The 18,365-nt window shown below is 46.5% G+C and overlaps 1 protein-coding gene across 1 annotated transcript in view; it reads left to right on the plus strand.

The window, feature by feature from the left end:
- LOC146058640 (transient receptor potential cation channel subfamily M member 2-like) overlaps positions 1–18,365 on the plus strand; it is a 561,103-nt gene that overhangs the window by 71,139 nt on the left and 471,599 nt on the right. The window contains exons 5-7 of the mRNA XM_083170913.1: positions 3,204–3,306; positions 3,775–3,896; positions 13,667–13,999. Coding sequence (XP_083027039.1) covers positions 3,204–3,306; positions 3,775–3,896; positions 13,667–13,999 — 558 coding nt within the window. The remainder of the gene's footprint in view (positions 1–3,203; positions 3,307–3,774; positions 3,897–13,666; positions 14,000–18,365) is intronic.

Below are 18,365 nucleotides of genomic sequence, written 5' to 3' on the forward strand. Positions count from 1 at the left end.
TGGAATGCTGGTCCCGAGCTAAGATGAAGAAATGGCTCAACGCGTTTCGGCACCAGATTGGCACCTTCCTCAGGAGCAGTGTATATTGGTAGGTCTCACTAGGCCAGAATTTATACCCTATGTGATTGGGTAGGTGGTAGCAGGTGAGCAGGAAGTGACCTCATCATATATCAGAATATACAGATAAAAATAACAATCAAAATAAAAAACAAATATATGTTTGATAATTATATAGTCATATATGAGGCAATCCCACTTATAAATGTCTAAAATGTTATTTTATACACATAAAACACAATGAAATAATCTTTGAGAATGTGCATGTCATGTGATCCTCTAAGGTCACATGATCCGGAAGTCAATTGGACAAACATTGTAAAAAGTGATTAAAACGTTTTGTAAATATTAGTAAAGCACATTAATCAGATGCAGAGGTTGGCGCTAATATCACCCTGAAAAAACAATAGATGTGTGTGTTCTAGATGGCTTATAAAACTATTTGCAGCGTTGGTGATGTATAAACCGGATGTGCGTCATTTGCACTTCTGTGATTGGCAAAGATGTAAAGCCTGGATGGCGGAAGTCCGGTGAAATGATTGCGCCCGCCATCTTGGAGTTGGCCGTGTCTAAATGTAAAGCGCTGTTGTCATACATGTGGATACTGTTTCAGCGTCCGCCATTTTGTGATTGGCAGACGTATTTCCCCACTATGGGGCAGATGTATTAAGCCTTAACAAGAGATAAATGGAAGGGTGATAAAGAGAGATAAACGTCCAGCCAATCAGCTCCTTACTGACTTTTTTCAAACACAGCCTGTAACATGGCAGTTAGCAGGTGATTGGCTGGACGTTTATCTCTCCTTATCACCCTTGCATTTATCTCTTGTTAAAGCTTAATACATCTGCCCCTATGTGAGGTTCATAAGATTGAGTTTGAACAGCGCCCGCCATCTTGTGAGTGGCGCTGACAGCCTGTATCTTGTAGTTACAAATAAAGACACATGTATATGGGGATAAAGTCTCTTGGCCAAATGTCAACTATGAAGGTTGATTATTAGTAAAGAGAATACAACCTCCAAATATTTAAAGTACATAGGATTGAATTTAAATATCACCGGCCATCTTATGTGTGGCACTATGCACCTACAATTTGCATCTGTACATATAATATGTATGTGGGGATAAAATCCCTTAGAAATAAAGATAAGATGTAATATATGGCCGGTAATTGCCATTGATTAGCGGGCTAGGACCACTAATTGGTAGTAGTAGTAGTACGTTTATTTATAAGGCGCCGCAAAGTGTCCGCAGCGCCGTACATAGCAAACAAAAAAACAAATTACAAGGTAACGTACAGGGTGTGTTGAAAGATACAGTATAAATAGGGGTATAGCTGGTAGAACTTAAATCAGCATCAGTTCAGAAGTAGGTGTCAAAATTGTCAAGAATGGATTGGAGAGGTGCGAGGCGGGTGAGAGGTCATAATCATAATTGGTGATAAAATACGCCTGAAAAATACATGTGCTTTTCCAATCATATTTCACAGAAGCCTGCACGGATCAGACAGATCCGTGCAGCCTTTAGTGTAAAAAAAAAAAATAATTAAAAAATGACTCCTGAATGGCCACTAGGCACTGCTAGTCGGCCAATAGTATTCAGGAGGAGGAGCCCCAGGATGTAAACACTCATCCAGCGGCTTCTCCGGAGTTCGTTCTGGGTGTTGGGACTAGGGTGACCAACTCATCCCTTTAATCCAGGACACATATTAATTACACAGGTTCTGTGGCTGGCTCTCACCTGGTTTTAAACTTCCACACCCAAGACTCCATTTCACCTGGTTTTAAACTGCCACAGAACCCGTGTAATTATTATGTGTCCCGGATTAAAGGGATGAGTTAGTCCCCCTAGTTGGGACACTCATTTATTTTGTTTTGCCAAGACTGTGGATGCCTACGTGGACCAAAGAGGACATGATTTACATCAGAGGACCCTGATAAGTATGGATTCCTTCCACAGGTACCCATATTGGCAGGGCCGGTGCTAGGGTGTCCGGCGCCCTCCTGCAAACCATACATTTTGCGCCCTTTCACATTGCCATGGCAACAAGCTGCAGCCCGATTGTGTGAGCGTATGCAACATGCGATCCTATGGAGGATCTCAGGTGCATGTACATGTACGCATACATCATCTCAGTGCTGTGTCCGCAAAATGTTGCAGGCACTAAAGGTGCCCATACACGCTGTGAGAATCGCATACGTTATAAGCTAGATCGCATCGCACGGCATGCATGCAATGTGTGTGCGATGCGATCCGAAAGCAGTACAAAAAGTATGTGCAGCACATTCTTTTTGTACTGTGCGATGCGATGCTGTTGCAGCGTGTATGGCCACCTTTGGGCACATAACCCAGCCCATTATTTCAAAAGTATCTAAATTAATATAAAAAAATCTACAATTATTAAAACATTTGTTATAAACATGTATAATAAAAGACTCACTGTTCTTTTGCTGTTTAACTCTTGTGCAGTCCCTCCTCTTCTATCTGCGTAGGTAGGATGCTGAGGACGCTATTACACCCCTCTCGTGACTGAGGGGGAAAGGAGGGGAGAGAAGGAGGAGATGGAAGAAGAGGGGAGGAGATAGAGGGGGCAGAGTGTTGAGGACTGGCAGTGGCACTGGCACAGCACACTGAGAAGAGGGAAGGAAGGGGAGGCGGCGCTGCTGCCTGTTCATCATTTGATTGACAGCTGACAGACGCAGGGAGCAATGGGTAGGGGGCGGATCCGGACATGACATGTCATCCAGGCATTCACAGACAGCGCTACATGCCTCAGCGCAAGTGTCCATGAGGAATTTGTATCGGCCAGAATACGACTGGCTATGCCATTGGCCAAATACAAATGCGTAAATAGGGCAGCTTAGCAAATCTGACCTATATACGAATCGTATTTTGTCAAAATTACATCCGTAGCCAGTCGTATTCATATGTTTTAAGAATACAAATACAACTGAGTCTTATTCTTAGTATATTTCCCCCATTGTCCCTCTCCTGCCACTACTGCTCTGGTCATCGTCATCCTCTCACCTTCCCAATGAGGGAGGTGGTCCCTCTGCCCTGTTATTCCGCTAGCAGATAGTGACATCCCAGATCTACAGTATGTCTCTGGAGAGAGTTTTTACTTGCCTCTGTCCTCTTCTCCCACAGATACAGGACATTGTCCGTATGGGATCTCTGCTGACCATCCTCCGGGAAGAGAAAGTGGTGGACCAAGGGATGGACGTGGCCATTCTTCAAGCACTGTTGAAAGGTCAGAGGATGGGGCGGGCTTATTGGTGATATTCTAAAGGATTACTATAAATATGAAATAGCATTAATGTATCTATAGTAAGTGTAGGATGTGCGGTGTATATGGCACAGGGGTCCAGGAAGACCAACACTGCAACCACACAGTATACTGACCTCTAAGAAGGCTGGTGATGCGTGACGTCTGCAGCCAGATTTGTGCTAACGATGAACAAGGATTAATCTTTAAATGCGAGGTGGGGGAGGGGAGGGGGAGGTAGAAAGGAGATGGGGTGTGGATATATCTTAGTAATGATGTTCATTCCTGTAAGGTATTCCAATGTGCAGACAGATCCCAGAAATGACAATGAAGTGGTGGAGTCTGGTGACAGTGACGTGTTATAATACAGCTGGGTATCAGTGAATGATTGGACTTTATCATTAAGGTAGAACTGTGATTGTGATAACTGACCTCTGGTTATTTGTCCGTCAGCGTCTCACAGTGCAGATTACAGTGGACAGGAGAATTGGGACCATCAGCTTAAACTCGCTGTGTCCTGGAATCGGACAGATATTGCAGAGACACAGATTTTTACTGAAGATTGGACTTGGAAGGTATGATCACCATACATATCACACACCTGGCCTTACCTGTAATGTGTGGTGTCCTCTCACACCTGGCCTTACCTGTAATGTGTGATGTCCTCTCACACCTGGCCTTACCTGTAATGTGCGGTGTAATCTCACACCTGACCTTACCTGTAATGTGTGGTGTCCTCTCACACCTGGCCTTACCTGTAATGTGTGATGTCCTCTCACACCTGGCCTTACCTGTAATGTGTGGTGTATTCTCACACCTGGCTTTACCTGTAATGTGCGGTGTCCTCTCACACCTGGCCTTACCTGTAATGTGTGGTGTCCTCTCACACCTGGCCTTACCTGTAATGTGTGGTGTATTTTCACACCTGGCTTTACCTGTAATGTGCGGTGTCCTCTCACACCTGGCCTTACCTGTAATGTGCGGTGTCATCTCACACCTGGCCTTACCTGTAATGTGTGATGTCTTCTCACACCTGGCCTTACCTGTAATGTGTGGTGTCCTCTCACACCTGGCCTTACCTGTAATGTGTGGTGTCATCTCACACCTGGCCTTACCTGTAATGTGTGGCGTCATCCCACACCTGGGCTTACCTGTAATGTGTGGTGTCCTCTCACACCGGGCCTTACCTGTAATGTGTGGTGTCCTCTCACACCTGGCCTTACCTGTAATGTGTGGTGTCATCTCACACCTGGCCTTACCTGTAATGTGTGGTGTCATCTCACACCTGGCCTTACCTGTAATGTGTGGTGTCCTCTCACACCTGACCTTACCTGTAATGTGTGGTGTCATCTCACACCTGGCCTTACCTGTAATGTGTGGTGTCCTCTCATACCTGGCCTTACCTGTAATGTGTGGTGTCATCTCACACCTGTCCTTACCTGTTATGTGTGACATCATCTCACACCTGGCCTTACCTGTATTCTGCGGCATCCTCTCACACCTGGCCTTACCTGTAATGTGTGATGTCATCTCACACCTGGCCTTACCTGTAATGTGTGGTGTCATCTCACACCTGACCTTACCTGTAATGTGTGATGTCCTCTCACACCTGGCCTTACCTGTAATGTGTGGTGTCATCTCACAACTGGCCACACCTGTAATGTGCAGTGTCATCTCACACCTGACCTTACCTGTAATGTGTGGTGTCATCTCACACCTGGCCTTACCTGTAATGTGTGGTGTCCTCTCATACCTGGCCTTACCTGTAATGTGTGGTGTCATCTCACACCTGTCCTTACCTGTAATGTGTGACATCATCTCACACCTGGCCTTACCTGTATTCTGCGGCATCCTCTCACACCTGGCCTTACCTGTAATGTGTGATGTCATCTCACACCTGGCCTTACCTGTAATGTGTGGTGTCATCTCACACCTGACCTTACCTGTAATGTGTGATGTCCTCTCACACCTGGCCTTACCTGTAATGTGTGGTGTCATCTCACAACTGGCCACACCTGTAATGTGCGGTGTCATCTCACACCTGGTCTTACCTGTAATGTGTGGTATCATCTCACACCTGTCCTTACCTGTAATGTGTGGTGTCTTCTCACACCTGGTCTTACCTGTAATGTGTGGTATCATCTCAAACCTGACCTTACCTGTAATGTGTGGTGTCCTCTCACACCTGGCCTTACCTGTAATGTGCTGTGCCATCTCACACCTGGCCTTACCTGTATTCTGCGGCATTCTCTCACACCTGGCCTTACCTGTAATGTGTGATGTCATCTCACACCTGGCCTTACCTGTAATGTGCGGTGTCCTCTCACTCCTGGTCTTACCTGTAATGTGTGGTGTCCTCTCACACCTGGCCTTACCTGTAATGTGTGGTGTCCTCTCACACCTGGCCTTACCTGTAATGTGCTGTGCCATCTCACACCTGGCCTTACCTGTATTCTGCGGCATCCTCTCACACCTGGCCTTACCTGTAATGTGTGATGTCATCTCACACCTGACCTTACCTGTAATGTGCGGTGTCCTCTCACACCTGACCTTACCTGTAATGTGCGGTGTCCTCTCACACCTGGTCTTACCTGTAATGTGTGGTGTCCTCTCACACCTGGCCTTACCTGTAATGTGTGGTGTCCTCTCACACCTGGCCTTACCTGTAATGTGCGGTGCCATCTCACACCTGGCCTTACCTGTATTCTGCGGCATCCTCTCACACCTGGCCTTACCTGTAAAGTGTGATGTCATCTCACACCTGGCCTTACCTGTAATGTGTGGCGCCATCTCACACCTGGTCTTACCTGTGATGTGTGATGTCATCTCACAACTGGCCTTACCTGTAATGTGTGGTGTCCTCTCACACCTGGTCTTACCTGTGATGTGTGATGTCCTCACACACCGGGCCTTACCTGTAATGTGCAGTGTCATCTCACACCTGGCCTTACCTGTAATGTGTGGCGCCATCTCACACCTGGTCTTACCTGTAATGTGTGATGTCATCTCACACCTGGCCTTACCTGTAAAGTGTGATGTCATCTCACACCTGGCCTTACCTGTAATGTGTGGCGCCATCTCACACCTGGTCTTACCTGTGATGTGTGATGTCATCTCACAACTGGCCTTACCTGTAATGTGTGGTGTCCTCTCACACCTGGTCTTACCTGTGATGTGTGATGTCCTCACACACCGGGCCTTACCTGTAATGTGCAGTGTCATCTCACACCTGGCCTTACCTGTAATGTGTGGCGCCATCTCACACCTGGTCTTACCTGTGATGTGTGATGTCATCTCACACCTGGCCTTACCTGTAATGTGTGGCGCCATCTCACACCTGGTCTTACCTGTGATGTGTGATGTCCTCACACACCGGGCCTTACCTGTAATGTGCAGTGTCATCTCACACCTGGCCTTACCTGTAATGTGTGGCGTCATCTCACACCTGGTCTTACCTGTAATGTGTGGTGTCCTCTCACACCTGGCCTTACCTGTAATGTGTGGTGTCCTCTCACACCTGGCCTTACCTGTAATGTGTGGTGTCCTCTCACACCTGGCCTTACCTGTAATGTGTGGTGTATTCTCACACCTGGCTTACCTGTAATGTGTGGTGTCATCCCACACCTGGCCTTACCTGTAATGTGTGGTGTATTCTCACACCTGACCTTACCTGTAATGTGTGGTATCATCTCACACCTGGCCTTACCTGTAATGTGTGGTGTCCTCTCACACCTGACCTTACCTGTAATGTGTGGTGCCCTCTCACACCTGGCCTTACCTGTAATGTGCAGTGTCCTCTCATACCTGACCTTACCTGTAATATGTGGTGTCATCTCACTCCTGGCCTTACCGGTAATGTGTGGTGTCCTCTCACACCTGACCTTACCTGTAATGTGTGGTGTCCTCTCACACCTGACCTTACCTGTAATGTGTGGTGTCCTCTCACACCTGACCTTACCTGTAATGTGTGGCGTCATCCCACACCTGGGCTTACCTGTAATTTGTGGTGTCATCCCACACCTGGCCTTACCTGTAATGTGTGGCGTCATCTTACACCTGGTCTTACCTGTAATGTGCAGTGTCCTCTCACACCTGGCCTTACCTGTAATGTGTGGCGTCATCTCACACCTGGTCTTACCTGTAATGTGTGGCGTCATCCCACACCTGGGCTTACCTGTATTGTGCGGTGTCATCTCACACCTGACCTTACCTGTAATATGTGGCATCATATCACACCTGACCTTACCTGTAATGTGTGGTCCCTGGCAAGGATGATCCTTCCGTTCAGCATGGTATGGAAGGGACCTGAAGAGGAAAGAGCAAGACGAGGGACCAAGAAGGTCCCTGCATGATACAGGTGGAAGACCTTACTGTAAGACGTCTCCCTCCTCATAAAAAAGTGGAAGATTATCCTGTGCACTTGTGTACCCATATGGAGATTTTCACCTATGGAATAGTAGGACCTTCTGGCAGCAGTAAAGTAACAGAAGGGAAACAAGGAAAGACAGACATAAAGGCCAGGATGTATCATCCACAACAGAGATAAACACTATGGTAAAGTGTTTCCTATAGGAGCCTATGGGCTTCTTACCACACCCCCTGTCGTCCCGCGCCACTCACGCAGACCCCGCCTCACCCGCAGCCCAGGCAGCCTCCTGCTGTGCCTGCTCCTCCCTAGCAGCAGTGCTTCACCTTTGGGGTGCATGGAAGGAGCCCATCTGCAGTAGGAGGTCCAGGAGGTGAGAGGGACCCGCGGGCACCCTCTCACCCGGCGCCAGCTGCTTCACAAAGGGCAGCTCTGTACACTAGATACTAATCGCATATTTTAGTACATACAGTATGTGATTTGTATCAATGCGATGTACTGCAAATGCTTAGAACATCCCACCCAGAACGTTCTCTCCATTACTGTTCTTACAATCATTTTAATGAAAATAAAAATTTGATCTATATTTTATAGTGAAGGTATACAGAGAAGGAACATGGGAGATGAAGGGGAGAACCAGAACACAGGGAATGCATATATAAAAATACATATAGCAACCAATCAGATTCAATCTATTATCTTCTAGAAGGTACTAAATATAAAGAGCAGCAGAATCTGATTGGTTGCTAGGGGTAACATCCCATCTTCTATATAACTCCCATCTTAGTACAGTACTTTACAACCCATGGAACAGATAACGCAAGTACACAAATAACAATAGGGATCAGTGTATCAGCAGCAGCTTCTCCAGTTACGGGATTGGGCCCTCAGCATAGGTCACACATCCATGCCAGCAAAACATTTCCGGGGTGGAGAAGTAGCGGAATATGGCATAAACTCTGTCTCCATGGTGAAATACTTTATAAATGGGGTGTGAGGAGTGTTTTCCATGATCGGGCTATTGTGGAACATGCTGATAAATAAAATATCTATGATGAACAGGGACCATATCTGGGAATATGAGCAGGAGAGGGACTAAGATGGAGAGTTAAAACTCTATTAATAACAAAGAAACCCATTGAATTGTGTAGAGCAGGACAGGACCAATATATATGATACACATGGCCTGCCCCACCACATGCCAAAATGTGTGTAATCTATCAGGTGTTAGATAGAACCTATTGAGTAACTTTATAAACATTTCAGAATGATTTTGGCAACGGGTACATATGATATGAAGTCGCATACATGTTTTCCCATTGAGAGTCCTGTGGTGGGTGCCCAAGTGGGTGTCACTTTCCCAGCAGGATTGGGCATTCCATTAGTTGAATGCCTTAAGTTTAAAAGTACAACATTAATAGGTGCACATAAGGGCCCCAGGCAATGGGTCGCAAGAATAGTGCAACTTTTCACATCATTGAGACAAGACAGCAAGGTCAATGTCAAAGTGGACTTCAGCTAGGGTAACACTGGATCACCAGGCCTAAGCCCTTTAATAATTCTGATGACAGAACAGAAATAGCTGAAATTCCCAAGTCCTGAACCTTTCTGTATTTAATGCATACACATAAAACAATCCTGCAATGGTTGAGACTCAGTGGTAACTAAGGGCCTTATTCTAGTTCACTCTTTCTGACAAAATCCTTCTTACATGGACTGCAGGGGGGCAGATGTAACATGTGCAGAGATAATTAGATTTGGGTGAGTTATTTTGTCCCTGTGCAGGGTAAATACTGGCTGCTTTATTTTTACACTGCAATATAGAACTCACAATGAAGAAAAACCCCACCCAAATCTAATTCTCTCTGCACAAGTTACATCTGCCCCCTGCAGTACACATGGTTTTGTCCATCTAAGAAGGATTTTGTCAGAAAGAGTGAACTAGAATAAGGTCCTAAGCAACAGATTAGCGGAACAATCATACGTTATAGCACATCTATGAAAAATTGCTAAACAGCAGAGCTGAAAAAAGTGATGCAAGATTAAATTGCCCTTGGGCCATCCAAACAACCCATATCTTTGGTACTAAAAAAGGACATGCACATTTCAACAAACTAAGCACTTCAGTGACAGAAGTGCTTGGTTTGTTTGGGTCCCCACAAAAAAACTGTCTATAGGCTTAAGAAAACTAAAGGCCCCCATACATAGAGCCGACTTGTCCTAAGGACAAGTCGGATTCTATTCTCCTCCAAGCCGCCCGGCAGCTCCCCGGGAGGCTCACATACGATGAGGACTTTGATGTGCCATTTTTTACATGTGATAAATCGCATGCGATTTATCACATGTAAAAAAAAATAACAGGGAGCTGCAGGGTGGTGAGGAGCATTGGGGGCACGCGGCTGGGGAGGAAGCAGTGGGACAGCTGAGCAGCGCGTTACCAGATCAGTGCTGGGGTGGGGGCGGCGGTGACCATCAGTCTCACTCGCCACTGTCCAGCGCTGTGGCGGGCGGGCAGCCGTGGCTATTACATAATGTGTCAAATGACTGCCCGGCTAATGATTGGCTGAGATAGAGCACTCTCAGCCAATCAGTGGCCTTCCTCCGCGGCCGCTGATTAGCTGAGAGTGCTCTATCTCAGCCAATCAAAAGCCGGAGAGTCATTTGACACATTATTTTAAAGATGTAATAGCCGCGGCTGCCCGCCCGCCACAGCGCTGGACACGGACAGTGGAGAGTGAGACTGATGGTCACCGCCGCCCGCCCCAGCACTGATCTGGTAACGCGCTGCTCAGCTGTCCCACTGCTTCCTCCCCAGCCGCCCACCCCCACTGCTCCTCACCACCCCGAGTCCCACTGACCTACATCGTATGTCCCGCCAGTCCGACCCCTGGGGCCGGGTCCGATACGCACGGGACCGCGCAACGGACCCGACCCCATGTCATGAAGAACCGATTTGGTCCGATTTATCGGGCCGATTGATCGCAATCGGCCGAAATCGGTCCAAATCGGCTTGATATATGCCCACCTTAACAGTGTTTTTCTCAAGGAGGAGCTTTAGCTGTTGTTGTCATTTGTATCCTCACTAAGCAGTGTTTCCATCATCTTAACACAACATTAATTCATCCCCAAATGGAATCCATCATTACAGAAGTCTCTGTACTTTGATATAATTAATAAAGGTATTCCTCATGAAATACAGAGTTCATTTTGATGAACATCACCTCTTCCACATTTTGAGGAAGCAGCCTCCTATGCAGCTGACATTTGGGCAGCTAAAGAAATGCAAAAGGAGTTTGTACAAGAGCCTCGGAATTGGGGCTGTCTGATATATCGATGTGTATGCTGTCATTAATATAATTATCCACCGTTCTATGGCTGGTGACCATATCAGATGAAGTTAAGGAAATATGTTACTTATTTGGGCAAGTCTTTTACACCTGTCCTAATGTCAAAATATTGGGCCTAATTAAGGCCTTTATTCTGATCTGTGCGGAAATTCCCGCATTCTTACGGAGCGGTCCGCACGCCACGGTGTTTTGCCGCATGCGGCCATCGTCCGTAGAAACGCCCACGTGTCCTCCGCATTCGGACGGACTCACTCTTTAAGAACAGGGCGTGTTTACGGACGACATACAAATCATGCGTGTGCGGGAGAAACACTCCGATTCGGCACGGTATTACAGAGTATTACAGAGTATGCTCGGGAATACCGCATCCGAACGGGAGCCAAGCGGTGCTACCGCACGTAAGCGGAGTATTTACGCCAAACAACCCACTATTATATATCTTCTGTATTGCTAGTATTAATATTCAGTCATGTCCATTGTTAGCAGTTTTTAAGTGTGGGACAAGTACAGCATATGTGGGGGATTACTAAGGTTTCCTTGAAGCAGCAATGGTTTCAATTAAAGCACTGACAAGCGTCCTATTAGTGAGTAATGAGTAAAGGAGTAGATTCTATTGGGTTCAGGTGTTAATGGTTGTAGTCATTAGGCGTACGTTCGCCTACCGCATGAACGAGTGGTGTCCGCAAAGCAATAGTACACTTGTGGACACCGCACATTTCTGCCCTTTTTTCATCGCGTGCATTCGGAGTGGTTTCCGAATGTACGCCCCCCAACATAAGTGTACTCCCCCGTGTCCGCCCATGTTTCCGCCCCGTTTTGCCCACTTTGAAACTACGCCCATGTGTCATTCCGCATGACGCCCATAATACGCCCCTATTTCCCGACTGATAGCGGTGAACAGTTTTGGACGGGATTTGGCCGAACTGGTACCGAGTCAAGGCGTGGCACATGCGCGTAGCGTTCTCCACGCATGCGCAGACGTCATAAAGACGCGATCCGTAAGTACGCGGTAAAGTCCGCATCAATCAGAATAAGGGCCTAAGACTTGATAGTAAAGCACATATTCTAGCATATGGACAAAACCATGTTGCTGCAGGTGGGGCAGATGTAACATGTTCAGACAACGTAAGATTGGGTGGGGGGTTTGAAACTGAAATATAAATTGCAGTGTAAAAATAAAGCAGTCAGTATTTACTCTGCACAGAAACAAAATAACTCACCCAAATCTAACTCTCTGCACCTGTTACATCTGCCCCCCCCCCCCCCCCAATATTTGTGGTTAGATATATTGCCCCTATATTGTATTGTGTCACCCAGCACAGAAATGGGATTATCCCCCTCCTGACACTGCCTGTATTCACTGTAGATGGCAGCCGCACTGCATCCATTCATCCAGTACTTTGACTCCCAAATATTAAGGAGGGTGAGGCCCCCCCCCCCCCCCCCCCAGTTCCAGTGCATATGCATATTAGTAACCATGTTTATACATGGAAGACGGCTTTGTTTGTATAGCGCAGTTGTGTGTGTGGCCATCTGGCGTCACAGATCCTTCTTACATTCACATTACAGTATTAGAATTCTTCCACAATCGGCTGCGTCCTATAATACAGTACATATGGAGCTGCTCTCATCAGAGCGGCTCCTGGCGCAACTACCGCCATGCGCCATTCTGCGATCTCTGCCGGAATGGGGCGCACACACATAAGACCAGTAAGGAGAAGTACAGAGAGGAGACTCTCTGCAGATTTTCCATGGGCGGGGCTTGCCATCATTAAGCCACACCCCATTACTGTAAATGCAGTGATTCACAGCTCTTCAGGGAAGGGGTGGTACTAAATGATGTAATTTGTAACTTTAGCCCCACCCCCTCCCTCCCCAAGAAGCTGCAAATGCCGGTATTTGACTGGCAGAAGGAAGGGATGCAGGGGCTGATGTGGGGGCCCCTCCTGACCATGGTGGTGGACTTCAAAGTTAAAGAGTGCTATTGGCACACCAGGCACGGAGGTCATTCTAATTGATTCAAACTATTGCGAATTCGCAAAGGGGACCACTGTTGTAGATCTGCGCATGTGTATATGTGTACAGACTTGCACAGTCTCCAAGACACTCGCAGTGGGGGGGGGGGACTTGCTGGGTGTCCACATGTAAACTGGGCCAGCCTTCTGCCTTCCTTCTGGGCCAGCCTCCTGCCTTCCTTCACCGGATATCAGCTGCCCGCCCTGTTCATGTAGAATGGCACCGCAAATCTGAGTCATCTGATTCTGGGCCCACAAGCCAGGCTGAGGATGGATGTATTGATGGATTTGCATGCCTGTGGGAACATTCGCTGCGGGAGGCGGGAACTTGTGAGGGCAGGTGGCGTTAGTTGGCTTTGCACGTCAACTAGAATGACCTCCTTCATGCCGTACTGATTGTTTTGTGTTGAAGAAGTTCCTTACAGCACAGATTTCTCTCTGTCTTTTGTAATGTATTAATTTCAGTTGTAGCTATATGTGGATTGGGGGATCGCTGTATAGGGTAAAAGGAAAGGCTTCAGGTAATGGTCATAGAAGATCCATTCTCCAGTTGAATGATTAATATGAGTGCATCCTTTTCACCATAGCACTATGTAATAGATTGTTCTGTGTTGCAGCCCACTGATCTATATCCAAGTCTAATGGTGTCATTAATTGAAGATAAACCTGCCTTCGTCCACCTCTTGCTGGACCATGGTGTGAGCCTCTCAGAGTTCCTCACCAGGGACAGACTCATATGCTTGTACAATAACACCGACCCATCTACTGAGATTCACAACAAATTAATGAGACAAGCCAATATCGAAGGATCAAGAAATACGGATGAAGCCCAAATCGAATTACATCATGTATCCAGTGTACTGCAGGAGATTCTAGGAGAGCTGACAGATCCACTGTACCCAGAAGCAAAACACAATCGCTTTCTAAGCATAACAAATGTAAACCACAAGGTGAGAATAACAGGCAACTAGGGGGCTGGGGGTAGGGGGTTGTATGCCCCGGATGCTGGATGTCAGACCCATACACTCCTGCATGGGTATAAGGGGGAGATGGAGCGGAGCAAAATTACTGCCTAACCCAGGCTGCCAAAAATACTAGTTTGAGTCCTGGCTGCAGTAAGTATATAATACTTCGTGTAACAGGCTGTGCATCATGTGGAATGTGATAGGATGGTAACAGACCACGCGTAACAGGATGGGTGTAACAGGCTGTGCATCATGTGGAATGTGATAGGATGGTAACAGACCACGCGTAACAGGATGGGTGTAACAGGCTCAGTATCAGGTGAGGTGTAATAGGATAAGAGTGACAGACCGTCCATAACAGGTTAGGTGTAACAGGTAGGCTTAGTGTAACAGGATGGGTGTGACAGGCTCAGTATCAGGTGAGGTGTAATAGGATAAGAGTGACAGACCGTCCATAACAGCTTAGGTGTAACAGGTAGGCTTAGTGTAACAGGATGGGTGTAACAGGCTCAGTATCAGGTGAGGTGTAATAGGATAAGAATGACAGACCCTCCATAACAGGTTAGGTGTAACAGGTAGGCTTAGTGTAACAGGATGGGTGTAACAGGCTCAGTATCAGGTGAGGTGTAATAGGATAAGAGTGACAGACCGTCCATAACAGGTTAGGTGTAACAGGTAGGCTTAGTGTAACAGGATGGGTGTAACAGGCTCAGTATCAGGTGAGGTGTAATAGGATAAGAATGACAGACCCTCCATAACAGGTTAGGTGTAACAGGTAGGCTTAGTGTAACAGGATGGGTGTAACAGGCTCAGTATCAGGTGAGGTGTAATAGGATAAAAGTGACAGACCGTCCATAACAGGATAGGTGTAACAGGTAGGCTTGGTGTAACAGGATGGGTGTAACAGGCTCAGTATCAGGTGAGGTGTAATAGGATAAGAATGACAGACCCTCCATAACAGGTTAGGTGTAACAGGTAGGCTTAGTGTAACAGGATGGGTGTAACAGCCTCAGTATCAGGTGAGGTGTAATAGGATAAGAGTGACAGACCGTCCATAACAGGTTAGGTGTAACAGGTAGGCTTAGTGTAACAGGATGGGTGTGACAGGCTCAGTATCAGGTGAGGTGTAATAGGATAAGAGTGACAGACCGTCCATAACAGCTTAGGTGTAACAGGTAGGCTTAGTGTAACAGGATGGGTGTAACAGGCTCAGTATCAGGTGAGGTGTAATAGGATAAGAATGACAGACCCTCCATAACAGGTTAGGTGTAACAGGTAGGCTTAGTGTAACAGGATGGGTGTAACAGGCTCAGTATCAGGTGAGGTGTAATAGGATAAGAGTGACAGACCGTCCATAACAGGTTAGGTGTAACAGGTAGGCTTAGTGTAACAGGATGGGTGTAACAGGCTCAGTATCAGGTGAGGTGTAATAGGATAAGAATGACAGACCCTCCATAACAGGTTAGGTGTAACAGGTAGGCTTAGTGTAACAGGATGGGTGTAACAGGCTCAGTATCAGGTGAGGTGTAATAGGATAAAAGTGACAGACCGTCCATAACAGGATAGGTGTAACAGGTAGGCTTGGTGTAACAGGATGGGTGTAACAGGCTCAGTATCAGGTGAGGTGTAATAGGATAAGAATGACAGACCCTCCATAACAGGTTAGGTGTAACAGGTAGGCTTAGTGTAACAGGATGGGTGTAACAGCCTCAGTATCAGGTGAGGTGTAATAGGATAAGAGTGAAAGACCGTCCATAACAGGATAGGTTTAACAGGTAGGCTTAATGTAACAGGATGGGTGTAACAGGCTCAGTATCAGGTGAGGTGTAATAGGATAAGAGTGACAGACCCTCCATAACAGGATAGGTTTAACAGGTAGGCTTAGTGTAACAGGATGGGTGTAACCAGCTCAGTATCAGGTGAGGTGTAATAGGATAAGAATGACAGACCGTCCATAACAGGATAGGTTTAACAGGTAGGCTTAGTGTAACAGGATGGGTGTAACAGGCTCAGTATCAGGTGAGGTGTAATAGGATAAGAGTGACAGACCGTCCATAACAGGATAGGTGTAACAGGTAGGCTTATTGTAACAGGATGGGTGTAACAGGCTCAGTATCAGGTGAGGTGTAATAGGATAAGAATGACAGACCGTCCATAACAGGTTAGGTGTAACAGGTAGGCTTATTGTAACAGGATGGGTGTAATTGGCTCAGTAACAGGTGAGGTGTAATAGGATAAGAATGACAGACCGTCCATAACAGGTTAGGTGTAACAGGTAGGCTTAGTGTAACAGGATGGGTGTAACAGGCTCAGTATCAGGTGAGGTGTAATAGGATAAGAATGACAGACCCTCCATAACAGGTTAGGTGTAACAGGTAGGCTTAGTGTAACAGGATGGGTGTAACAGGCTCAGTATCAGGTGAGGTGTAATAGGATAAGAGTGACAGACCGTCCATAACAGGTTAGGTGTAACAGGTAGGCTTAGTGTAACAGGATGGGTGTAACAGGCTCAGTATCAGGTGAGGTGTAATAGGATAAGAATGACAGACCGTCCATAACAGGTTAGGTTTAACAGGTAGGCTTAGTGTAACAGGATGGGTGTAACAGGCTCAGTATCAGGTGAGGTGTAATAGGATAAAAGTGACAGACCGTCCATAACAGGATAGGTGTAACAGGTAGGCTTAGTGTAACAGGATGGGTGTAACAGGCTCAGTATCAGGTGAGGTGTAATAGGATAAGAATGACAGACCCTCCATAACAGGTTAGGTGTAACAGGTAGGCTTAGTGTAACAGGATGGGTGTAACAGCCTCAGTATCAGGTGAGGTGTAATAGGATAAGAGTGACAGACCGTCCATAACAGGATAGGTTTAACAGGTAGGCTTATTGTAACAGGATGGGTGTAACAGGCTCAGTATCAGGTGAGGTGTAATAGGATAAGAGTGACAGACCGTCCATAACAGGATACGTGTAACAGGTAGGCTTATTGTAACAGGCTGGGTGTAACAGGCTCAGTATCAGGTGAGGTGTAATAGGATAAGAATGACAGACCCTCCATAACAGGTTAGGTGTAACAGGTAGGCTTAGTGTAACAGGATGGGTGTAACAGGCTCAGTATCAGGTGAGGTGTAATAGGATAAGAATGACAGACCCTCCGTAACAGGTTAGGTGTAACAGGTAGGCTTAGTGTAACAGGATGGGTGTAACCAGCTCAGTATCAGGTGAGGTGTAATAGGATAAGAGTGACAGACCGTCCATAACAGGATAGGTGTAACAGGTAGGCTTATTGTAACAGGATGGGTGTAACAGGCTCAGTATCAGGTGAGGTGTAATAGGATAAGAATGACAGACCGTCCATAACAGGTTAGGTGTAACAGGTAGGCTTATTGTAACAGGATGGGTGTAATTGGCTCAGTAACAGGTGAGGTGTAATAGGATAAAAATGACAGACCGTCCATAACAGGTTAGGTGTAACAGGTAGGCTTAGTGTAACAGGATGGGTGTAACAGGCTCAGTATCAGGTGAGGTGTAATAGGATAAGAATGACAGACCCTCCATAACATCATAGGTTTAACAGGTAGGATTAGTGTAACAGGATGGGTGTAACAGGCTCAGTATCAGGTGAGGTGTAATAGGATAAGAGTGACAGACCCTCCAAAACAGGATAGGTTTAACAGGTAGGATTACTGTAACAGGATGGGTGTAACAGGCTCAGTATCAGGTGAGGTGTAATAGGATAAGAATGACAGACCGTCCATAACAGGTTAGGTTTAACAGGTAGGCTTAGTGTAACAGGATGGGTGTAACAGGCTCAGTATCAGGTGAGGTGTAATAGGATAAGAGTGACAGACCGTCCATAACAGGATACGTGTAACAGGTAGGCTTATTGTAACAGGCTGGGTGTAACAGGCTCAGTATCAGGTGAGGTGTAATAGGATAAGAATGACAGACCCTCCATAACAGGTTAGGTGTAACAGGTAGGCTTAGTGTAACAGGATGGGTGTAACAGGCTCAGTATCAGGTGAGGTGTAATAGGATAAGAATGACAGACCCTCCGTAACAGGTTAGGTGTAACAGGTAGGCTTAGTGTAACAGGATGGGTGTAACCAGCTCAGTATCAGGTGAGGTGTAATAGGATAAAAGTGACAGACCGTCCATAACAGGATAGGTGTAACAGGTAGGCTTATTGTAACAGGATGGGTGTAACAGGCTCAGTATCAGGTGAGGTGTAATAGGATAAGAATGACAGACCGTCCATAACAGGTTAGGTGTAACAGGTAGGCTTATTGTAACAGGATGGGTGTAATTGGCTCAGTAACAGGTGAGGTGTAATAGGATAAGAATGACAGACCG

The sequence above is a fragment of the Crinia signifera genome, chromosome 2 (assembly GCF_055691185.1).
Source record: "Crinia signifera chromosome 2, ASM5569118v1, whole genome shotgun sequence".
Classification (NCBI taxonomy): domain Eukaryota; kingdom Metazoa; phylum Chordata; class Amphibia; order Anura; family Myobatrachidae; genus Crinia; species Crinia signifera.